The sequence below is a fragment of the Chelonoidis abingdonii genome, chromosome 9 (assembly GCF_003597395.2).
Source record: "Chelonoidis abingdonii isolate Lonesome George chromosome 9, CheloAbing_2.0, whole genome shotgun sequence".
NCBI lineage: Eukaryota > Metazoa > Chordata > Testudines > Testudinidae > Chelonoidis > Chelonoidis abingdonii.
The window spans coordinates 10713571-10737155 of record NC_133777.1 but is presented as its reverse complement, the minus strand read 5'-3'; the positions used below and the strand labels follow the sequence as shown (position 1 = coordinate 10737155).

General features: G+C 51.4%; 1 protein-coding gene across 2 annotated transcripts; it reads left to right on the top strand.

The window, feature by feature from the left end:
- The first annotated feature begins 1096 nt into the window (after positions 1-1096).
- LFNG (LFNG O-fucosylpeptide 3-beta-N-acetylglucosaminyltransferase) lies at positions 1097-20783 on the top strand. Of its 2 annotated transcripts, none has more exons than XM_032794107.2 (8): positions 1097-1711; positions 13737-13785; positions 15534-15633; positions 16059-16212; positions 16568-16653; positions 17108-17273; positions 17889-17974; positions 18420-20783. In XM_032794107.2, exons 1-8 carry the CDS (start codon positions 1289-1291, stop codon positions 18484-18486), a joined length of 1131 nt encoding a protein of 376 aa, XP_032649998.1. In that variant the 5' UTR covers positions 1097-1288; the 3' UTR covers positions 18487-20783. The 2 variants fall into 2 exon arrangements, with proteins under 2 accessions (XP_032649998.1, XP_032649999.1); XM_032794108.2 differs by lacking the exon at positions 1097-1711 and adding an exon at positions 7319-7647.
- The last annotated feature ends 2802 nt before the right edge of the window (positions 20784-23585 follow it).

The window sequence follows — 23585 nt, the reverse complement described above, 5'->3', positions numbered from 1 at the left end:
GAGCTCAGTTGACAAAGCTAAGTCGATTGGGCAATACAGCTGGCTCTGAGACTGATTTTCACACCTTTCCTCTGCAAATGTTTAACCATTAGAGATGAGCTCCTGCAGCAACATTTGAATCTGGACTTTGAAAGCTCTACATTTCAAAGGTATTCAGATCAGGAGTTTGGTTTAGTCCATTTAAAGAGAGAATCCATTTGCAAAATTTAGATCTGGCTCCAAATTTACATTTTTAAAACCTCCAACATTCAGGGGTGCTCAAATCTAGGGATTTGGCACATGCTCATTGCTACATGAGTGCTAGGAATGTTACAGAACAAATAGAAAGACATGGTCGACACCCCAAGGAGTTTACTCCCTAAGGCCCTGATCCTGCAATCGGATCTGCGAGTGCAGAAAGGTGGGCTCTGCTCCACCCAGGTCGGGGATGGGGGAAGAGAGGTCTGTGAGAGTAGATCTGAGCTAGCGCTAATGATGTGACAAGCAGGGAAGGGATGGGGTGGGGAAGGATTAGGATTACAGTAAGAAGATCACATGGTGATTTAGGGTAGATGTTTGCATATCTTGAGGCTACAGTTGAAAGTAGTTTATTAATAATAATACTATTATCATTATGCTTATTATTTGGCTCACTTCTTGGGGTTGTGTAACACTCCTTGCATTAGGTGTCATGCATGTACAAGCACTGTGCATAGGACTGGAGTTTCTGGACCATGCCCCTGAAATACTCTGCCTTAAAATGGCATTGCCAGGAGAGAAAAAGCTCTTGCAATAACCTCGGCGCTGGTCTGTAAACACTCACTGAGCGCAGCTCCTGCTTTGTCTCAAGAGAGGCTGTCACGGACCAGCCTCCCAACCTGCCTGATGTACAAGCGAGAACTTGGCAGTAGCCGGGCTAATACAGCGGTGGCTTCTGCTCCCAGCCCCCGGCAGCGGCCCCACCTGGGAGACTCGCAGCCAACTCACAACGAGTGAAGCCCCGCCCAAAGCACTGCGGCTACGTTCTGAGCCCGCCCCTTTAGGGGCGCGGCCTGGGCGAGCCCCGCCCCTCCAAGGGAGCCTGGCATAGGAGTTTGGGCGGGGGCGTGGGGAGAGGAGTTTTTAAATTGCTGCTGCCGCGGAGCTGCGGGCGGACTGGAGCAGTCGCTGCTGAGAGAGCGGGGCTAGGGGGCCGGGCACTGACACCTGCCAGGAGTTAGCGGGGCAGCTGATCTGCATTGGCAGAGTCGCTTCAGTCCAGCTGTGTGCGGCCAGCGTTGCCTTGAGCCGAGTAAAGGGAGCCGGTAAGATGCTGAAGAGCTGCGGAAGGAAACTGCTCTTGTTCCTGGTCGGGTGCATGTTCACCTGCCTCTTGGTCCTGATGGCGGATCAACAGAAGCGGCAGGTGGGGGAGCTGGGGGGAGAAGGGGGCAGGCGAGCTCTGCAGAGCTTGGCGAGCCCGCGCCGCCAGCCGCAGCTGCAGGAGGGCGAGCCCGGCTTGGCCCCCAGAGAGGTGAAGAGCTTCACCGATTACTTCAGCGAGCTGAGCCGGGGCAGGCGGGAGGCGCAGGGAGCCGGCAGCCTGGCCCCGCGCCGGGAGGGGACCCCGAGGCCGGCCCTGGAGGACATCACCGCCCAGGATGTCTTCATCGCGGTGAAGACCACCAAGAAGTTCCACAAGGCCAGGCTGGATCTGCTGCTGGACACCTGGATCTCCCGGAACAGAGACCTGGTGAGTGGCGGGGCCGGGGCCGGGGCCAGGGGGGCGCGGGGATTTGCAGCTTGCCTGGGGCCGGGGCTTGCTCTCCAGCCTTCGGTCAGGTGAGCTCCTCGGCCTGGGGGCAGCAGGGAGCCGTGCCCGGCCACGCTGGGAGGCACGAATGATCTGGCTAGTGCCTGCACGCCCAAGCGCCTCCAGCCAGAGCCTCCCGCCCTTGACCCAGGGAAGGGAAATTGAGGCACATTCCAACAATGACCCCTCCCCCTCTTCCTCTATTGCTATTGAGCTCTACTGACAAACCTGGGGGGGCCTTTGGGAGGATCATCTCTTCCCCTCCCCGCCCCTCCTCCCCCCAGCCTGGGCTGCCAGGGAGTTAACCTGAAGCAGAGGGGGGAGAGAGAGCTGAGTAGTTTGAGCATTGGCCTGCTAAACCCAGGGTTGTGAGCTCAATCCTTGAGGGGGCCACTTAGGGATCTGGGGCAAAAATCAGTACATGGTCTTACTAGTGAAGGCAGGGGCCTAGACTTGACCTTTCAGGCTCCCTTCCAGTTCTGTGAGCTAGGTATTAAAAACAAAAACGTTTCACCTCTTTTCAGCAGGGGCTCTCTGCTTTCCCCAGCTGGAGGATTCAGGTGCATCCTGATGGACTTAGCGTCCGTGCACAGCTGATAGGCACAATCTGCTCTGAGACAGATTCCTATCTTGGGCTGGGCTCTACACACTCCAGAGCCTTTTGGTTAAAGTGCCTCTGAAGCGTAGCCGTTCTGTTCTCTCAGCAGCAGGGATCTTTAATGAGACCTTGCATTCAGTGCTCAGGTGCCTGTTTATTCCTCCCCCTCTCACTGCCTCTGCCTGCCACCCCCTGGAGACTGGGGATGAGAAGCATGAAATGCAATTTGTGTCACTAGCCTGGATTTGTCAGATGTAAAACAGGGGCTGAAGTCCAGAGCTCTTTAGCATAAAGAAAAGGGGAGAGGACTGAGAGTTCTCAGGGTTGTTTAGAGACTGCTGAGGGGGACTCCGCAAACATCAAACCCTTTTTCTTCGTCTGGAGCATCCATGTCTAGGCTGTCAGCTCACTATTTAAAGAAAGAATTAAGCTGCGTTTTCAGAGACCTGTCACCTTCACTAAAAGCCTGTACACAAGGCTGTCTTAGCAGCATGCATGGCGGGGAAGTAGTATTTCTGTTTCAGAGGGCACCGTCTGGCCCATACCTCAATATGGAGCCTAAGCAGTAATAATGAAGCCTTATAGCACTTTTCACCAGTGGATCTCAAAGCACTTTACCACGGAGACTAACATTATCCCAGTCTTGCAGATAGGGAAAGTAACACACAAAGTTGCAACAGCAGAGCCAGAAATAGAACCCAGCATCTGTAGACTGTAGCACCTTGGCTCTGATGCCTAAGGAGATGTCTTTCCTCTTGTGGTAGCCTCTCAGAAGCCAGGCATGTACTTAGATACTTCAGTGCGAGGCCAAGTCTGAATTACGACATCATTTGCAGAGCACTGGGTAGATTTCTGGTACCCAGATACTGCAGTGGTGGGTGTGCTCAAAATGCACAGACAGAGGGAGAGATCAGCTGACCCTGGGTTCTGGGGCTGAGAGAGCTATGGAATACAGTCAGTTTGGGTGGAAATTTTGGTAACCAGAAATACTGTGGCATTTTGTAGAGTTTAAGGCCAGAAGAGACCATTATTAGTCATCTTGTCTGGCCAACAGTACATACTTTGGCTGAGAGAATTCATCACCAGCCTGATCTGTTCTCCCACTCCCCCCAAACCCCCTGTATTTATGAGCAATTGTCTCACACTCTCCACCAGTGTCTTGTCCATTATTCTAGTACTTCAAAAAAAAAAAAAAAAAAAAAAAAAAAAAAAAAGTAAATCCACTTGTTTCCTTAGGAAACTTGCTCTTGCCATTTGCTCTCCTTACTCTGGAATTATTTTGATCATCAAACAGCTTCCCAAGCAGATTATGCCTGTTCCTAACAGAATGAGACTTTCCCATTTTCTCGCCCCAATTCATCCCCTTCCATCGTCACCCATTTCCTTACGGGCTCTCTCTGGGCCTGCCATGCAGTGAGGTGGACTCATGTTTCTCACTCAGGAATAATTTCCAGCCGACTTGCAGCATTACTTCCATTGGACACTTCAGTCACACATTGCTGCTGACAAGCTGTAAGGTCTCTGAGTGCCACTGGCTTCTATGGGAGTGGACCTGCTCCTTTACTCAGGAGATCTCAAAGGCCTGGCAGTGGCTCTGCTTCCTTCTCCCTGCCATGGTTAGTTAGTGGAAACTCTTAGCTGCTCTTTTACGTTCAGTAGCTTCTGAGAAGGGGGGTGGCCTGGAGGTTGAGAAATGCCCTGAGTACCTACAGACGATCCTGGGAATGGCTGTTCTTTTTCTCATGGGCTCTGGCTTTCTTCTGGGTTTTTGTTTTGTTTCGTTTGTCCGTTTGGATTCCCAGAGTCCTGAGTCTCAGCTCTCACGCTGTCCCCCTGGGCAAGCTAACAAAGCCTCTTTTCTCCCAAGCGCAGAGAAAAGGCTTCACAGCCTCTTGTGTGGTGCTTTCCATGGGAACGGGGAGCTGGAGCTTGCAGTGTCCAGGTCAGGTTGCCTAGAGATGAGGGCCAGGAAGCCAGGCGGCTGCAGCTCAGAAAGGTGCCCAACTGACAAGCTGCTGAGTGATGCTCTTGTACAGCACTTGAGGGACAAGCCTTGGAGAGAGAGTTGAAGTTACTGAAAACTCCTGCAGGCAGAAGGACAGTGAACTGGCGAGGGGGTGGTGGGAATGTGTCCCAGTCTTTCCACACTGGCCTGGCTGCTGTAACCAGGAAACTGACCCTCCATCTCAACGGGCCTGACAGCTTTTGTTGCCCTTCCAGAGAGGCCACGGGGAAGCACCTCTGTCTCTTGCCTGCACAGTTTCCTCTCCGAGACCCTCTCCTACGAAGAAGCCCTGCAACAGCAACTTTAGGGCCCCCTGGCTTCCCGAGCCGTTAGTTCCTCTTTTGCTTTCGCTTAAGGTCTAGCTGTGCACCTTAGAGTGTAGTGTGTTTGTGGTGGGGGGGGCTAGAGATGTGGGTGGTATAGTGGTGAGTTCCTGCCCTTGGGTAAGCTCTGTGCTTTTGCTGGAAGCTTCTGCTTGTGAGAGCTGGCTGAAGCTCTGGGCTTCATACGAACAATGCTCTGGATTAGTTAAGGGGGTTTTCGGCTGAGGAGTTGCCTGTGCTAAAAGTATGGCTCTCAGTCTGAGTCAGGCCTCCCTTCTCTGGGTCCTGGACCAGCTCTCTTTTTTGTTTTGCCAACAGCCTCCCAGCGTTCATGCTACTCTGCACCCTGGCTGCAGGGCAAGAGTGGAAATTCTTAGAGACTCGCCCAGAATCCCTTTGGCTAATAAACACATGTAGTTCTGCCAAAGCAGAGAACAACCCTCTCTGTCTGTTCGTCCATCCCCCTTTCCCCTTCTGAATCAAAATCGGAACCTTCCTCTTTGTAATTACACTCAGGGTCATGTTTGTTTTTAAAGAGTTAAGTAAAATAGGAGAGAAGGGGTTAAATCTACCAGGTGGTTCCAGTTTGGAGAGATGATAGGAAGGGGGAACTGCTATTGTGTTGTCTTCATGGGTACTCTTTGTTCAACATACAATAGCCTCAGTTTCCTGTGTTCTGTCTGATCCAAGATACTGCAATGATATGTGGTAGGGACCTCTCCCTCCTTTTATCTGAGCAGAGTGGATAGGCCTTGGCTTCACCCCTGCTCCCCAATCCTGTGCCTTGTCCCCTGCTTCAAATGAGCTAGCCCAGACAGGCTGTTTTTTGGAGAGAGGTTGTTCCTCCTCCCCAGCATCTTTTGAAGAGAGTTTGCAGCTGTGGCTGACGCAGCACTTGAATACTTTGCATGCAACAGAGTGGTCTGGGGAGTGTTTGCACTTAAAAAAAAAAAAAAAAAAAAAGCCCCAACATTGTGAAAAAATCATAAATGCAAGTTCATCCAGCCCTCCCCCCCCCCCCAATTCCTGCTGAGGAGTTGCAGTGACAGGACTGCACAAGGACCATGCTCCTTGTACAGGGCCCGGAGTGAATGTCCTCCAAGCAGCTTGGTGGGCTTGCTCCCGGGATATGCATGGAAGAGCAATGTGATTAACTCTGTTGCAAGGATATTCTCATTTCCAGAAGTCTGGCAGATAATTGCAGGTCCTGATACCTATTCCAGCTAGTTTACTCAAGAGGAATGTGTTTACCTTCCAGAGAGCACAGGCAGTTCCCAAATTTTCCTAGCTCCTTGGCCAGAATCCCTGTCCTCCGGGGTAACGGCCTGCTGGGGTGTGCTGTGTGCTGACATGCTCCCAATGGGCCTTATGCATTCATGTGTACACAGCAAGTATAGCTGTGTGTCCTGTTTACACTCCAAACACAGGTGTGGGCTCTGTCCAACCCAGCAGGTGGAACTTGGCTGTCGGAGCTATGCCAAGCCCGTTCTGGCCACTCCACTGCAGTTCCTGTCCAGAGGGGAGTGACAGCTCCCTGGGTTAAGTGCACAGCTCCTCTCCCTTCAGACCTGGGCAGGTTAAAGACAAACACACATGGGGCCTGAATCTGGGAGGTGCTAAGCCCCCTGCAACACCAGCTGACATCTACAGGAGCTGTAGATGCTCATTCCTTCTCAGGCTCAGGCCTGTATGAAGGCAGATATCCCAGGCAGGGGTATATTCTATGGGAGATGGTATTTGTTTTAAATGGAGGGCAGGGTTATCCTTGGACACCCAATGATCTGGGGGCGTGTAATGCTGTTAATTACATGCCCCAAGCAATGAGGTATTTCTACTCAGACTTCAATAAAAGCACTTGAAATATAAGTCTGCAAAAGACACGTGTAGAGCGTGAAGTAGGGTGGGAGAGGGGTGAGTCCCTCATTGCACAAGGAGCTCATTGTTCAAAGGGGGATTATTAAAAATAATAGCGTTTTAGATTAGAGAGAAGGACTCTTCCCGTTACTGAAAAGCGAAGGGGCGAGAGCGAGCACAGCTCCTGTTTGGGGATGCCTTGTAACCTCAGGATTCACATGCTCCTGTTGGTTAAAAGGATCATGTTTGGAGATTAGGGGTCTGTGTGCCAGCCACAGCCCCCGCAGCAGGGAAAGTCACAGCTCAGACAGCTAGGCAAGAAAGAGGCCAGGACCATCAAACTAATCATTGAAATGAGCTGGTGACTTTCTCTCCCGCTGCCTTTTTTTTTTTTGTTTAGCTTTGTACTTGCTGTTTGGCCCATCAGGGCTTGAGCTGTGTTTGTTTGCAGTAAACGTGCTGCAAGGGGACAAAAGCCAGGCAGGAACCTGTTCCAGTTGCTAATTCTCTCCTCCTTCCTCCCCTGAGTAGTGACTTTTCCATCTGGAGGATACAGCAATGAACTGGAACCATCCAGCCAAACCTGCTGCAATCCTCCCCCTGCCAATTTCAAAATGACACAGTTGCCACCTGACAGATCAGACAGATCAGCACAGGTGTCTCCCCCCCAAAACATCCTAGGGCCAGGGAGAGCTGTCTACTTTTAGGCACTGTCCTCCAGCTTAAAGTCATTGCATTCTTTCTTGCAGGAGAGCATGGTGCTTTAGACACATAACACTGGCAAGCCCCTGCTCCCAGGACCCCAGCCTGGGCCCTAGAAGCTGTATTCACCTGAGCTCTTCTTGGGTTCAATGGGAGCTGAAGGTGCGCGGCCCCTTACCAGATCAGGCCAAGCATGTCACATGATGGAGGGGAAATGACACCAGTACCGGGAAAGGGAAGAATGAGACTTATGCAATGCATGGTCATGAGGTCCTTTGTGCAATATGCATCATGTTGGTTCCTGTTTTCAATGCAATTGATGCAGGAGTGGGTGAGGAGAGGGTCAGCAGTAAGACACAGCCTTTTGTCTCCTGAGAGTGTGTCATCCCTGAAGGTATTTCTGGTGCATTTTTAAGATGCAACAAAATTGAGATTTGCTTTTGGACAAAGGACAAGAGCAGAGATGGTCGGGACCAATTTTGCCTGGTTGCTAGATGGGTAGAATAGGAGCCTTATGGCTGGATCCTGCCAGCTACCCTGTTCATCACCAAGTCAGATCAGCTGAGGAGCTGTGAGCAACTGCAAGGGCTGGGCTAGGATTTCACTGCCAATAAGGGGAAGTGAGTCACTAAGAAAAGAGAAATGGAGGAAAAACCTTTCCCCCATGTGACAGTCTGGACTGGCAGTCTCTCCTTCCCCCATGCAGGGAGCTGGGCCAGACTGAGCAGGACATGCTGTGCAGCAGCAGAACAGATAGGATAGCACCCTGTGCTGGGAGCTGAGTTCCTCTAGCAAATCCCTATGGTACAGAATGCGGGGGTGGAGAGGGTGCATGCCAGTGGCCTGATGTCTCTCTCCAAGCCCCATTATGCCGCAGTTTAAGGAACCTGGCGGGGTAAAGTGCATTGTCCTGGCCTTATTCTTTGGTGGCCGCTATTGTTAGAGAAGGATTTGGCATCCTGTGTTTCTTTAAATTGCAGCTTTTAGAACAATGAGGCTTCCTGTGTGTCCCAAGTCAGGGTCCCTGGCCAGACAATGCAGCCACTGAGCAAGCGGAGACAAGGGGACTTAAGCGTGGGGGAGAAAAGAGCAATGTAACTCCTTGCTCTCCTAAAGCAGAAGTAGCTCTAACCAATGCCAAGCGAGAGACTCTGAATGAGAGGGGAAGGGAGAGTGTTCACAGAGCCCAGAGCACCTCTGCCAGCTAACAGTAGCCTGGCCTGTGCTTTGGTCCTCCAGACATTTATGGAACTGAATCCTGGATTTAGGATGGTGCAACTCACGACTGAGCAGAGGCCTAGGGAGCCTGATTCACCTTCCATTTATACAACTGTCAATCAGGAGTAACTTTGTTCAGGTCCAGCATCTTGCTCTGAAGTCAGGGGAGTTACCCTGGGGGGAGAGAGGAATCAGGCTCAGAGCTGATAGATGCACTGTGTGTGTACACGTGCACAGGCTAATGCTTGCATCTTACAGTTTACACTAAAAATCAACCATCTCCCCACCTATCACCAAAGATTTCCTTGCAGACGATGTAGTGAGCTACCTCTGACTAGGACACTGTGGCTTTTACACAATACACTGCTGCTGTGTATTTGCTGGGATCCCCACGAAGGCTCTTCAAGTGTTAGATGAGGCTTCCCAATGAACAAAGACCGTGTTGGGGCGCACTGTCCTGGCGTTTCATTTTATCCATCTCCTAGCAGCTTCGAAATACATGTTGAGTCTCAAGTCATCAGTGGGAATGTGCAAGGTTCTGTTGTTGTTGTGGTTTAGCAGGAGAGCGTCAGCTGTGCATATGCCCTGGCTCGGTTCCTGTGAGGGTGAACTGAGCATCACAGCTGGAGATTTGGGTATCTGGGATGTGCAGAGAGAAAATAGAAAAGCTTTTAATGTAAGTTAGCAGTTGAATGTAGTGGCCCCAGCCTCCACCCTCCCTGCCCCAGTCTCCTTCCAATGAAGCGACCTTCCAGCAGCCACAAGGAGTAGAGGCTCCGAATCAGGGGTTCTCAAACTGGGGGGGTTGTGAGGTTATTATATGGGGGGGGGGGGTCACAAGTTGTCAGCCTCCACCCCAAACTCTGCTTTTGCTCCAGCATTTATAATGGTGTTATACATTAAAAACACTTTTTTATATATTTAAGTGTGGGTCGCACTCAGGGGCTTGCTGTGTGAAAGGGGTCACCAGTACAAAAGTCTGAGAACCCCTGATCTAAATCGAAGGGGAGTGTTAAGGATGGAGTGCTGCATCCACTGAATATCTAACCACATAGCATATCTGAGACCATAACTGCCTTAAAGAGGAGACTCTCCAGGCTGAACTATGTGGCTGAGAAGCAGCAAATCCCCTGGCTTTGTTGTAATCCTGGCAGGGAACACACACACATACCCCGCCCCCCCCATCTGCCTTTCTTTTCCACTTCTCTTCTCTTCTGGTCTATTTCCTCCCTTCAGTTCTCCCCAGACATCTTTCCTCCCAGCTGACCTGCCTATAGAGCCCTGTGTCCTATAACGGATCCTGGAAACCTGCCCATGAGGGGGGGAGGTCACAGAAATGGGAGATCTCATCTACAAGAAATGTAGACAAGCTAATTAAAAAAGAGAGAGAGGCTGTCAGTGTTTTGGTTTTAATTGAAACTTCTGGCTGGGTTCCTGCTTTGCAGAGATGCAGGAAGGGGATGAGAGGCAGTGAACCTGCAAAGGCGAGATAGTCCCTCCGAGGTATCATGTAGGGCTGGGTGCAGGCTCTACCCTTCCTGGCCAGGCAGCAGGGAGACAGGCGGGCAGGCTGACTTTCCGGAGTTTCCTTCCAAGGGGTCACGCAGTTCCCTGCCTGTGAGGAGTAGTGACAGAGTGCTCCTCTGAGAGGCTGGGAGATAGTTATTGTCTCCTGTGTGTGGGAGGGGTGGCATCATCAGAATAACAACTTTCAGTGCTGGCTAATAAACAAATGTCCACTTCAGTCTATTTATAGCAGCTGAGCTGGAGGATTAGCTGGGGAGTTATTTTTGGAGCAGGCAAAGACACAGTTGCAGGAGACATCTTTCCTGATCTAATCAAGCAAACATTTTCCTCTGTATTAAATCCCCCGTGGGCATCCTGCAAGGGTTCTGGTCTCCCGCCCCCGTCTGCTGGCCCCCTTTGACACATTCCAAAGAGATTGATTAAATGGATAGTGGGCGGAGGGGGAGGATACACACCATTGGCAGTCACCGTGACTGAGACCAAACCAACTCATCTCTGAATGCAGTCACAGCCACAGGCCTCGTCCCTCCTTGGGGCGGCTTTATAGACTCCCTCAGTCAGGAGAAGGCCCCAGTCCCAGTCAGGGTGTGTATCTCTCTCTCTCTCTCTCTCTTTCGCCTGCCCTCTCTCTCCACACCCCCAAGGCCAGGTGAGCGATCTCCGTTGTGCCACAGGGAGGATCAAGCCATTCTGTCCCGTTCCCCAGCCCTGAACCTAGCATGGGTCCTACAACCGCTAGTGCAGCATCCTGCTCCTGACGCTGACAGCTAGGTGAATGCCTATGCCTGCCCTATGACACTCCCTCCAACTTACTGCTCCATGCCTGTTAAGCCCATGTTATGAGGGGGCATTCCCCGTGGGCCCTGTAACTGAGCAGCTAATGCCGTGAAGCCTGAGAGTTGAGCCTCCTTATTTTGCTTTGCGTAACAAACTTTCTTAGGTGTTGTAACACTACCCAGCCCTTTTGTTTGAAGTTCCCCCCATGTGGGATCCCCTTTCGTCAGGGAAGGAGCAGAGCCCATGTGCACTCTTGCCCTCTTCCTTCCCCCCCCCGCGCCCCCCCCCCCCCCCCGGCTCAGGTGCTGTCTGTCCAAGCCATCTAGTGCCTTTCCTGGAAGCACTGGCAAATATGCAATTGCACGATGGCTACATGCCCTCATTGGTAGATTGGCTTTCATGCCGCAGGTCAGCTCTGCTCTCTTAGACCGAAAAGGCCACTTGCAACCCCCTGCCCCTAGTGAGTCCAGGGCCCAGACCCCCCTTCCATTCAGGAGCCCTGCAGTGTCTGTTCTTCCCAGCCACTTCCCTTCCCCAGGGACCTGAGCAAACAAACTTGGCTTCCCCTCCCTCTCCCCCGAGTTAACTAGCCCAGCTGTATGCTAATAGAGGAGCAAACACATTGCTGCTTAACTCTCCTGGACTGAGTAAAGTCAGGCAGACGCATTCAAGCTATTGTCCCCCTCTCCTGGAACAAAAAAAAGCCCACTGCGGGGCTGGACTAACTGATGAGTGGCGACGAATTTCCAGTTCACTTGTAATTCATCGTTCCCAGGCCTCTGCCCCCCCTCCAATTTCTCTTTGTCTTTCTTCCTTTGCGCTTTTGTGCATGTCTGGTTTTTACAGCGCTTGGCAGCTGGTTGTGGTTTCTTCTCTCTCTCTATGGCTTTGTTTGCTACACGCTGATTGATTGAGATTGCTTTCTCACCCCTCCCTCCCCCTCCATTGCCTCCCTCCCTCCGGGCCCCCCTAAAAAAGTCCAGGGTAAACCAGTAAGATGGTCCCCTGGAGCCAGCCAACGTACGCTGAGAATTAGCTATGTAAATAAGGGAGTGCGGCCAGGCAGGTGGCTCAGGTAATTGGGGTGCGTGTGTGTGGAGTTTGCTGTTGGGCACCAGTCCAAGCGGCAGTTGAAGGCGATTCAGTTACCTGGGAAGCTGGCTGAGTGCAGGGGTGGAGGTGCGCCCCGCTCTGCACACACGAGCACACAGACAGGTGCAGGGAGCTGCATTGATCAAGGCTGACAGCCTGGCCCCAGCAAGCTGGGCGAAGCCGGGCTCGTGCCAGAGCTAAGCAGCTGCTGCCACCTGACCTCCAGCTCAATAAACAAAGGCTCTGAGATGGGCTTGGAGGCTGCAGAAGGGGGGGATGCTAGCTCAGGGTGCTGGGACAGAGCCAAGTGGGTGCATGCTGTTGACACAGGTGTGGGATGAAGCCTCCGCACACCATGGACAAGCAGTGCAAACACACCTGCTTATAGCCATGCAGAGAGAGGCCTGTGCACACGGTATTTAGGAGAGCCAGGTGGGCTGACCAGGGCAAGCCTTTGGAAAGACACAGTTCCACTCATGAGCCTCAGGGCCTGAGCCAGCACTGAAGTCAGTGACAGAACCCCACTGGTTTCAATGGGAGCAAGAGAGGCTCCTTAGCATGTCGTCTCTCTAAGTGAGGCCACAGCTCAGCTGCATCTCATTACATGTGACTGTAGGTCCCTCCACTCAGCCCCACATTCCTCTCCACCCCACATCTGTCTGGTGCAATCCCACTGCCTGGTACTGGTGCTTATTCACAGCATGTGCTGTAGCTTAACAGCAAGATCATGGAAAACTCAATACAATTAAAGAACCTAAGGTCTCCGCTTTGCAAGCGGCTGCCTCTGCTGCGTTCTTAGGTTGTGCCCCTTGCCCTGTGGCTTTGTGCTGAAGGCCCATGTTGTTACACACTTGGGCCCTGGCAGTGAAGTGACGTTCCAGAGATGTGGGCAGACACACACATTAAAACCCAAGTAACACTGACTGCAGCTCAAACCAGGGTGGGAAGGCCCTCCACCACAGAGGAGGTTGGGAAGCAGAGGGTGCAGACACTGTTTCCATTTTCTCTCCCCTGAGGCAAGGAAAGCATTAACCCTTTGCTTCCCTGTCAGGCCTTCTGTGCTGTTTATTTTTTTACGGGCGGGTGGGCAGAGATGGGGATTAAAATGAAGACACATGGCTCCCTGCAGAGGAAGGCACAGCGGGTGTGCACCTTTTCCTACTTTTAAGGGGAAACACCTGCTTTCAGGGTGAAACCTTAGGCACCTTTCCTTCTTGTCAGGGAGGAGTTTGCTGTGTGTGTTTCAGTGAGATCCTTCAAATCTTTCCGTTTTCCAAAATTTCCTTCAGTCCAGCGATCCCAGCTCACAGCCCTGGAGCCCACCCTCTTCCCACTTCCAATGAGTGTATTGATTGTTATCCTAGCTCTGTGATGGGCTGTGATCAATATGTTCATTAGGCTGAGATTTTTAACCCAACAGCTTCCTTAAAGAGAAGCAGAGACGGGCTGGAGCCACAGAGCTCAGAGCTAGCCTTCAAATTGCCTCCAAGTTTAGGGGTGCTTGAATCTAGGGTTAAGGTTTGGGCCTTAAGAAGAAATGAGTGACAAGCACCCACTCCCCCGATCCCTCGATTGGTATTGAATGGTTTAGCCTCTAGTGCAGCTAAGACAGAACTATTACAAAAAGCTTGATCAACACCACCTTTCAGCAGGCCTTGATCATGCTGAAGTCACTTTCTGCCCTTTCCTACCCCGCAGTTAGGGCAGTCGGGCAATAGCCATGGTCAGTAGCCGGCCCTTTTCCTCCAGCAGCACCTGCTGCCTGGAAATCTTTGGAAAATGGAATGCAGCAGAAGTCCCAGGGGAAAGGCACGAAGCTGCAGGCCTGCGGTCATGTCAATTCTAATCACGTGTTATCGTCTCTTTCAGACCTTCATCTTCACCGATGGGGAGGATGAGGAACTGAAGAAACGCACAGGTGAGTCAACCAGTCCCATGCTAGTCTTCTTGCTGGCTGGCGCAAGCCTGGTAGGAGTCTAGGCACCTCAGTGGGCTCTTTGAATCCAGCAGTAAGCGCGAGATGAACCTGTGGTTGCCCTCTGAGGCTGGAGTAGTTCAGCCTCCCAAGTTACTTCCCTCCCTCCTGCTCCATGATTTCAAGAACAGGGGGACGAAACCATCTGGGGGGGTGGGATGGGGGGAGCTTTAGATGGTAGAAAACTTTTCTTAAATAGTTAAAAGGGGCAACTTTTGCCCTTGGGCTGGATTTTTCAGAGGTGCCCACAGCTGGCACCAGATTTTTGAAGCAGCATTTAGGCGCAAAACAGGCAGCCTGATTTTTCAAGCCAGCTGAGCAGTTTGGACGCAGACCTGTTCTGAAAAAGCTGGTCACAAAGGGAGCTGGTGGGTGCTGGGCACTTGTGGCTGTCTGGCCCTCTGTTACGTCAGTGTGACACCACTGAAATCATTGGCTGTCCCCTTTACTAATTCACAGTACCCCAATTTGTGCCCTTTGGCCTGGCCTTACTCCAAGCCAGGAGTCAGGAGGTGGCTTTCAAGGCTGGGGCAGAAATTGAATGGGGTGATGGCGCCGCCTTGAGGATCTCAGGGTGAGGACGAGGTGGCTTGTTACAGTGGTGGCCTCTGGGGAAGATACCCAGCTGAGATTCCCCTGTCAGAGATAATGGAGGTCACAAACGACACTGCCACCCATCCCTTCCCCCACCTGCCCTTGGTAAAGCAGTCAGTGCAGCCATCTGCCCTGCAGCGGTTTGATCTGTCTCTCCCTTCTGAGGCAGGGGAGAGCAACAAGGTGCCTTTCTAGGGATTTTTCCCATCAGAGCCCTGTAATTAACTGGAACCCAAGCAGCTTTCACCAGAGGGCGGGAAAGGGACTTACTCAGTGAGTGTTTATTCAGCAGCCCCTCCCTTCGAGTCTGGGGCAGGCCCTCCCTATTCTTCTGATGTAAATGATTCCCTTTCAGTCCCTGAATCAATTCCCTTTGAGATGGCCCAGCAAATAACAGGTGGCCAGCCGGTGCTGGGAAAATGCAGCATGAATAGGCCAGGATTCTGGCTAACAGACCTCAGCAAAGGGGCTAGAGGATCCAGTTCACAGGCTCCACCTGCCCCCTTTCTGGGGGCTGAGCGCACAGCCTTGCAATGGAGGGATGTGGTAGCCAAATGTGTGCTTAGCATGGTTAGTGCTGAGATAGGGCCGATTCTTTTTTCTCCTTCTTGTGAGTCGGCAACACTCCTTTGTAAGAACTCTTAAGCTCACTTTATCTCACCCAGCCTTGGAAACAATTCCCTTTGCCCCCTAGGACGCTCTCTGCTGTATACTTTAGACAGGGGCTGTGCCAAGCCTTTTACAAGGATATGCAGTCCCAGTACAGAACACTGCAGTGTCTTGGACTAGGCCTGTGAAATACGGTCGTATTCTTTTCATTAGGATCTGAGATTCCTGGCCTTACCATGCTGTAGGTTAGGGGGGTCTTGGCCTTCCTGGGCCAGCTGCAGAGAGGATAACAGGACTGTCTTCGTTCTGCCCTGCCCTTCCCTTTTATGTGCGAGGAAAGTACCTGCCCCTGCTGTTGCCTGTGAACCCTGCACTCCGTGAGGGGGCTGTTCCCTGCCACCTCGCAGCTTGATTGTGGTTTTGGAGCGAAAGAGAGACTCATCGGACTGACTGTCCCTTTTCTCTCCCCCACTCTCTTCCCACCGCAGCCAATGTCATCAACACCAACTGTTCCGCCGCCCACAGCCGCCAGGCTTTGTCTTGCAAGATGGCCGTGGAGTATGACAAGTTCATCGAGTCCGGGAGAAAGTAAGAAGGAAATTAATGTCCGGAGAAAGACAGCGAGCGAGAGAGTGCGTGTGGGGTGTGTCCGTATGCATTGCAGTTTGTACACACATGAGACCACATGTGTGGCCAGGTGAAAGTGCTGGGAATGTGGGGGAGGACTCAAGCTGCAGAGCCTTCTGGTGACCAGTTACAATGTGGCTGCCTGATTCTTTCAGTTTCCATGGACAGGCCTTGCCCCAGGATGGGCTAGTGACTGGTGCAGGGGGTTAGGAGCGGGTTCTGCTTGCCTGGCCTTGATTAAATCACTCGGACTCTCTGCACCTTATTTTCCCTGTGCTGAATGGGGATACCAGCTACCCACCGTTGCGCTGTAAAGCACTCTGCTGGAAGGAGCTCTGGGAGTGCTGAATATTACTGGACTAACTGAGTTGCTTCTGTTGCTCCAGGTGGTTTTGCCATGTGGATGATGATAACTATGTAAATGTCCGGACCCTGGTGAAGTTGCTGTCTGGCTACCCCCACACACAGGACATCTACATCGGCAAACCTAGTCTGGACCGACCCATTCAAGCCACAGAGAGGATCAGTGAGAACAAGATGGTAAGAGAGTAGGACAGTGGGTTTACTTGGGCTAACAGGAGGCAAAAGTCCAGTGGCCAACTGAGCCCAAAGAGGGGGGGTTTCCAGCTTTCACTGAGCTGGTGATATGTTGAAAAATGTCATCATTTCGGAATGGAGATGGACTTGAACAGGGACCCACTCCTCAGCACCAGGCTTGGATGTGCCTCCTGTGTGCAGATGGAGGTTTGGGTCAGTTCAGCCCACCCGGGAGCAGTTGAGACAATTGGGAGAATTCTCTTTGTGTTGCCTAAGTCAGTAAGAAGTCCACGAGGAGACAGGGAAAAGGACCGGCCTTAAGCCTCACTCACTGTTTTGCTTCCCGTCTGTTTCGCAGCATCCTGTTCATTTCTGGTTTGCCACTGGGGGAGCAGGTTTCTGTATTAGTCGTGGGCTAGCGCTGAAGATGAGCCCATGGGCGAGGTAAGGGAATCAGCATTTGGCACTGTTGTTTCATAAAACTTCTAGGAAGTCCTGGATTACCTCTGTGCATGTCAGGATGGGGGAGGACACAGGAGATCAGAAATCACTGGTGATTTGAAATTCAACTGCATCCTGAAGTCCAACTCTTTGTGGACTTGGTTGATTCCATCCCAACATCTGGTGGACTGAAGTCCACATCATCCAGCTGGGTATTCAGAAGAGACCCACAAAGAAGCTAGGAGGGAGACTAAATTGCTCTAATCCTAAAGACATTTCTCTCTGTAAGCCAGGGTTGAGGTCATTTGAAAGGGCAGAGAGGCTGAATTCCTCCCACCCCTGCCCCATCAGGAGGTAGGGCGTGTCTCCAACTCCGAGGTGGGACCCATTGGCGCAGCGTTGAGGATAGTTAACTTAGTGCAGGGTGAACTCACGTGCTCCCTTCTGTCTCTTACAGTGGGGGTCATTTCATGAGCACAGCAGAGAAGATCCGCCTGCCAGATGACTGCACCATCGGGTACATCATAGAGTCCGTGCTAGGAGTGAAGCTTATCCGGAGTAATCTCTTCCACTCTCACCTGGAGAACCTTCACCAGGTGCCCAAGACAGAGATTCACAAACAGGTAAACCTGGTCGCATCCAAGAAGCACTTTAGAGTTAGTGCAAAGGCCAGGGAGAGGCCACATAGTCAATCCTAGAGCCCTGGTAATGATCACAGGTAGAACAGGAGAACGGGGTTATTTCTGTTCTCACCCCTTCCTGCATGAGCACAGAACCAGGATAGCTGTGTGCAATGAGCAGCAGGCCTCTTACCCCAGTGCACAATGGGCCAAGAACTTAGGAAATTACTCTTGAGAACCTGGGACTGAACCCAAAGTGACACCACCTCAGCAGGAAGGAGGCTCCAAACCCCTGGGTTATCTCTGCTAGAGCTCTCCTAGTGTTGTAAATGAGACGACAACCTCGCTACTGGACCTCATCACAGTGTCTGAGTGCCTTGCAGTCGTTACTGTATTTGCCTTCCTACCCTGCCTGTGAGGCAGGGCAAGGCCGTTATCCCCATTGTACGGATAGGGCACAGTGACTTGCCCAAGGTCACACAGAAAGTCTGTGGCAGAGCACGATCTGGAACCCAGGTCTCCAAGATCCCGGCTAGTGTCCTAATCACTGGGCCATGCTATCCCTCTGTCAAGAGCAGCGTCTTGCCCTAGCAACACCTTCACCTTTGTGCTCTCCAGGTGACGCTGAGCTATGGCATGTTTGAAAACAAGAGGAATTCCATCCACATGAAGGGAGCTTTCTCCGCTGATGAGGATCCATCCAGGTGAGCTGCATCTTCCTCAAACCCCCCACATTCTTGTGCAACCAGATGCGTTCCTCCTTTTACCCCTGTACAACAAGGATGCCTGGGCTTTAAAGACAGGCAAAGAGCAATTGAAATGATCTTCAGGCAATCAGGAGGTGGGACTGCAGCACTTGTAGATGTACCTGAGCTAGCTGTAAGCTGCCTGCCTAGGATCCTGGGTCCATACTCACATGGCCACCACCCATGCTGGTGCAGCTTCGCTGCGATTGTTACTCAAGCTAGCTTTGCCCAAGTGCGGGTTTGTCTACACATGCTGCAGTCCCACTTCAGAGCTGCAGTGTAGACAGACCCTCAAAGAACTAGCCTTCGCCTGACTGCTGCATGCAGCTATGGGAAAGAGGTGTAAGTGTTGTGAGCAGATCTTGGCTCGGGTGCTGATCGCTGTCTTTTCCCTCTCTTGCAGGTTCCGCTCCATTCACTGCTTGCTGTACCCAGACACGCCATGGTGCCCCCCGAATGTGGTGTACTAGGAGACGCATGTCCCCATCAACCTCGTCCCAAGTTTCCCTGGTATCCGAAGGGCTTGTGGGACCTGTATGTGTGCATGTGATTTCCCTGCTGCGAGGCGAATGGTTATTATTGCTGTGATAATGCACAGTGTGTGTGGTTTATAGGCTGCTGTGCGGCCCCTCATCTCCCCTGCAGGCAGAGAGAGCAGATCTTTTTGGTGCTGTCTGCCGCCTCCTCTGACAGGCCGGGGGTAGGTGGGAAAAGCTCGGCCCTGAGCACTTACACGTGTGGCCCAGGGGCCAGGCTGGCTTGTGAAGGGTAAGTGTCCTGAACACCAGCCTGCATGGCTCTACGTGTTGCTTTGCAGTGTTTGCAATTCTCATAGAATGTATGTGGAATAAGTGTGTGCCCTGGGCCAGCTCTTTACTGCTGTGGCTTTCTTTTTCTGCTGGAATTTTACTTTTAAATGTTCTCTCTCTCCCATTCTGCCCAACCTTCGCTCCCTTCTCTTCCTGCTTCCCAGAAAGCCAACCTGCTTTATTCCACTACCTACCCAGCCCATTCACTTGCCTCCCCCAACCCTTCATCCTTCGGCTCCGGATACTGTTTCAGATGAAGGTTCATTGACAATAGTTGTGGCAGGAGGGGGGGTTAATACGTCCCCTCTGTTCCCCTTTCTTGCCTCCCTCCAATGCTGGGGGGAGCAGGGGAAGTTTGCTGGCTCCAGGGGCAGTTCTTTGGACACACTGGATCTGAGTCCAGGAAATGCCCTGGAGGAATTTTGTACTTTGTCGTGTTTAGAGCTGGACTCTCAGAATCCCAGCTCACTGTAGCACTGAAGGGAGACAGGCTGGGGGAAGAGGAGCAAGGAGAGGAGTTGGTGGTGGAAGCCGAGAATCAATGTTAACTCTGTTCACTGGAGTTCCCTATGCCTCGCTGAAATATTTTCAGTACTATAAAGCTATGCAGTATTTATATAGGATAATTTAAAGACATTTATAAAGAGGGTGGGGGAGGGTTGCAAAGAGATGCATACATGCTGTGTCCATGTTTATGCTATATTTATATGGAGACATAATGTCGCCCTTCAGTGCAAAGTTTCTGCCCACTTACTCTTGCCTCTGGAGCATCTTCGCGGAGGGGGAAAAGTGCTACAAATGTTTTGTCCCTAACACTAGCGTCCATCAGGGCCAATTATTAACGTACGTAGACTGCACTGTGTATATCAATAAATACTTCAGGTTCAGTGGAGCGAAAACATTTAGGCTGGGTCTGTCCGGGGGCATTAGATGCTCATGCATAGGGGGAATAAAGAGTATTGAGAGGATTGCCACTAAGGGTCCAATTTGGGTGTCCCACTGGTGCAATTCCACTGGCTACAATGGAATTAGTCCCGTTGGTATTGTGAGATCAGCATTAGCCCCTGAATGCATAAGTCTCTGCCACAGCTATTGGTCCATTCACCACTGAACTCGAGGGGAGGAGAGAAGTTGGGCAAGCTGCTGTCAAGAAACACCCCTTTCTCCCAAGCACCATGTCTGGGCTGGCCCAGTAGCTAGGGGCCTGGTGGAGACTCAAGATAGATGCTGGATCATGGTTGCTGACCTGCTGAATGCAATGGGAGTCAGAAGCCTGAATCCCTGTGAGGATCTGGGTCCTAGTGCTGTGGAAGCTCTGTACTTAGCAGCTGGGAAAAGGAGCGCCTTGCGCTGCTCAACAGGGCCCCCTCTGGTCAATGGAGGATCCACAGCTGAAGGGAGACAACTGTAGTTCGCTGCATAACCTGCTCCAGTGGACAGACGCTCCTGACTCTGCAAATCCCCTGCTCCTGCACTAACATTGACCCAAACCTTCCTCGCCCGGGAGGTGAGGGCTAATTGTGCTCTGCATGGGTAAGTGGGCAGAGGCAGAACTGTATGTTTCTAATGAGAGGCTGAGTGAAAATGGCCCATAATGGGTGCGTCTGTAAATATCTTATTGCAACAGTAATTTTTTTTTACTGTGCTGTTTTTTTAATTGAGAATGATCTAGGGTTGAAACTTTTTTTATACGTTTTCTGTGGATCGGAAAAAAAACAAAACCTTCTGAGAAATCTGTTTGAAAATGAAATTGAAATGTCTTATAACGCTCACTTACCTTAATTTATGTGTTCCAGTATCTGGAACGTCACTCTCTGCTTTTCATAACTAGTATGTGTTTAAAAGAAATAGATTGGAAAAGAAATGACGTGTTCTCAGGGAATTAAACCTGATAGTTACCATGGAAACCCTGTGGTAGCCATCATTCTTTGCTTTCAATAAAGCAGTTTATTTGCTGATCACTGGCACATGGTTATTGTCTCTAGTTTGAACTGCATCCTGAGTATTTGGCATCACTCCCGTACAAAGACGTACCACAAACCATTTCCTGCATAAATATCCTCAAGGATGGCTAGAGCTGAAGGTTTTGCAGCCCATACCCCTCTGACATGATAGACCAACAACAAACTCCCAACAAGGCTGTTCTGTGAACGTGCCCCACAGGCTGCAGTAGCTAACCTAAGCCAGCGTTGCATTCTCTCCACCCTGGATCTACATCCAACTCTCAAGAAGAGGCTTGTCTAATGGAGCCCTCTTCCAAAAGCCTGCACCTGTGGTGACTGCCAAAAATACAGGGAGATTCCTATGCAGCCAAACTCCCATCATCACTCCGGGGGCAGGTTTGCTTGTCCCTTTTCCCCATGAGTGACCAGCTGTCCAGCCAGTCCTGTTTCAGCGTACAGCCCTCTCTTCTCTCATGCCTGTGGAGAACTTGGTTGTGCTGTGAAGGAGTTAGGACCACACCAGCTGAACTGTAGCTCCTCCAAACTGCAGGGGATAGGATACTGCAGCATGAGCAGAACTGAGGCTGGCTCCCAGCACCTCAGAAAGGGGAAGGAAGGGTGTTCTCAAAAAGTGTCTGTGGGGAGCTGGCAAGGAGAAGGGGGGGTTGGTTTACACGTAAGGAAGCAGTGGTATGGGACCCTGCATGCCATACTTTGCATGGGGTCCATGCAAATTCTAGTGCTAATCTTACATTTATGAACCTCAAAACTAGGACAGTCTGCAGGGGTGTGCATAGGAATTTGTTTGACTGCCTTTGCAGGGGCATATGCTGTGGCCTCAGGGCCAGGAAGCTCTCTCTGCTCACTGCCTGCCATGCCATGGCCCTGGAGTCGGAGGAGTACTGTGCCCCCACTGATTATGGGGGAGGCTCATGGTCCCACTTCCCTCCTCCTCACACCTCCATGCACATTCCTGCCAGTCTGTGTACCACCGGCAAGCAGGCACAGCCCTACACCCCTTTTTGGTAGGGGGCTTGCTGCAGAGCTGCTAACCCCTAGTACTTCACCCTAATGAACAAGGACAGGCGGAAAGCTCCTGCTCTTGGGGAACACGCACTTGGACTCACCAATAACCCCGGGGCCTACATCATGTTGGCCAACAACCCTCTGTTTAAAAAAAGCTCTCTAGAGCTTCTGAGCTGTAGTGTCCCTGCAGCCCCCCACACAACCCCCTAGCTTGGTTCCATCAGCGACGTATCTCTCACACACACACACACACATTCCAGTAGTAAGAAACAATCATTTGTTAACCCTGGGCCCAGAGTGAAACTTTACCATGCCCGCCCTGCCCCCAAACCCCAGACGGGCTTGTCAGGCGTGTGTCAAACTTTTCATCTGACACAGTCAATTCCAGTTTCACTTGAATTTCTTGCATATTCTGGGGTGTATTTTTAAGCTGCAAACCAAACAGGAAGTTAGCATGTGTCAAGAGCAAAAAAAACGCAAACAAACAAAAAAAGCACTCTGGTGGCTGGTGCTCGGTGTGCTTTGGCACTTGCTTTCTGTGCCCGCTCCTCCGTTATCACATGTCCCACCAGCCTGTCTTCTGAGCAATGAGTCACCCAGCACCAACTGCAAGTGGGCACAGCACTACCCACCCACAGGGAGAAAAAAGGTCAAGTGAAACACATTTCAGAAGCACTATTGGAACATGAATCACATTTGAGAGCATCAAAATGATCCCCCAGGGCGGGTGCAGCAAGTTCTTCCTGAGCCATTTGCTAGTTCCAGGCTCCGGAAAGGCCCATGTCATCCTTGGGAAATGATACCAGGCTATATGTGCCTGCGTATTTTCCTATTGCTCGCTCTGTTGTGGTTTCATCAGGGCTCAACATACAAGAACATTGGCCCAGATTCTGCTGGGAAACTGAAGTGCAGTAGCTCATGTGAAAAGCTTGCAATGCCTCAGTGACCCAAATCAGTATTGATGTGGCTGTCAGCGCTGTCAACAGTGAGGTTTGGGCATTTGCCATCTGAAGAAAATTTTTCATTAGCTGGGGGGAAATACAGACTTTGGAATCAACCTAGCTAGCCAGCTTCAACAGCCCAGTGTACCAGCTGCTCAGCTCGGGTACATACTGCAGAAGCTACCTTGCACGCCCACCAAAAACTGCTTAGGTGTAAGTTTCAATCAGGCAGAAATAGCAAGCAGAAGAGCAAACCTAAGCAAGTCAATATGCTTTAAAACGTCCAGCAAATCCTGCCAGTGTGATTTAGACAGGCCACACTCACCATGCCAGTCATTAACTCAACTCTGTGGTTTGTACTCAGCATCTGGCACACCTCTCTGGGCTTCGTTCTTTTCTCCATGCTGCTGCTATTACAAATCATGTCTCCATCAGTGTACGGGGGGCAGAGGTGTCACCTCTCCAGGACTGTGTATAAGACGTCAAGGAGTGTGTGCAGTGAGACTAGACACAGTTGTGAAATGTTGCATCTTGTGGCCCCATGCCTGCCCTGCCCCAAGTAGCTGGCTTAGACAGACCTCAGGTCTGCAGTCTCCTCGGGTGTGTCCCTGTGTAAATGCTTGGGTGCAGCAAAAGGCTCTCAGATTGAGCCAGTGCATGCACACACGCGCACACGCACACACATACATTAGGGTGCTAGCAGACCAGTTGCATGAATGGTTTTGAGCTCTACCTGCAGCACTCAGGCATGGACTAGAGTGACTCCTATGCAGCGCCAGTCTCCTTGCCCAGTTGCCAAAGCCTGGTTGGGTGGGGGGGGGAGAGAGAGAGAGAAAGAGAGTGTCCGTCT

Excerpts from the sequence above, each read along its gene's own strand:
- LFNG (XM_032794107.2), top strand. The coding sequence starts at position 1,289 with ATGCTGAAGAGCTGCGGAAGGAAACTGCTCTTGTTCCTGGTCGGGTGC. Across the intron at positions 16,213-16,567 it reads GGATCAGTGAGAACAAGATG|CATCCTGTTCATTTCTGGTT; the intron begins GTAAGAGAGTAG and ends TCTGTTTCGCAG. Across the intron at positions 17,274-17,888 it reads AGACAGAGATTCACAAACAG|GTGACGCTGAGCTATGGCAT; the intron begins GTAAACCTGGTC and ends TGTGCTCTCCAG.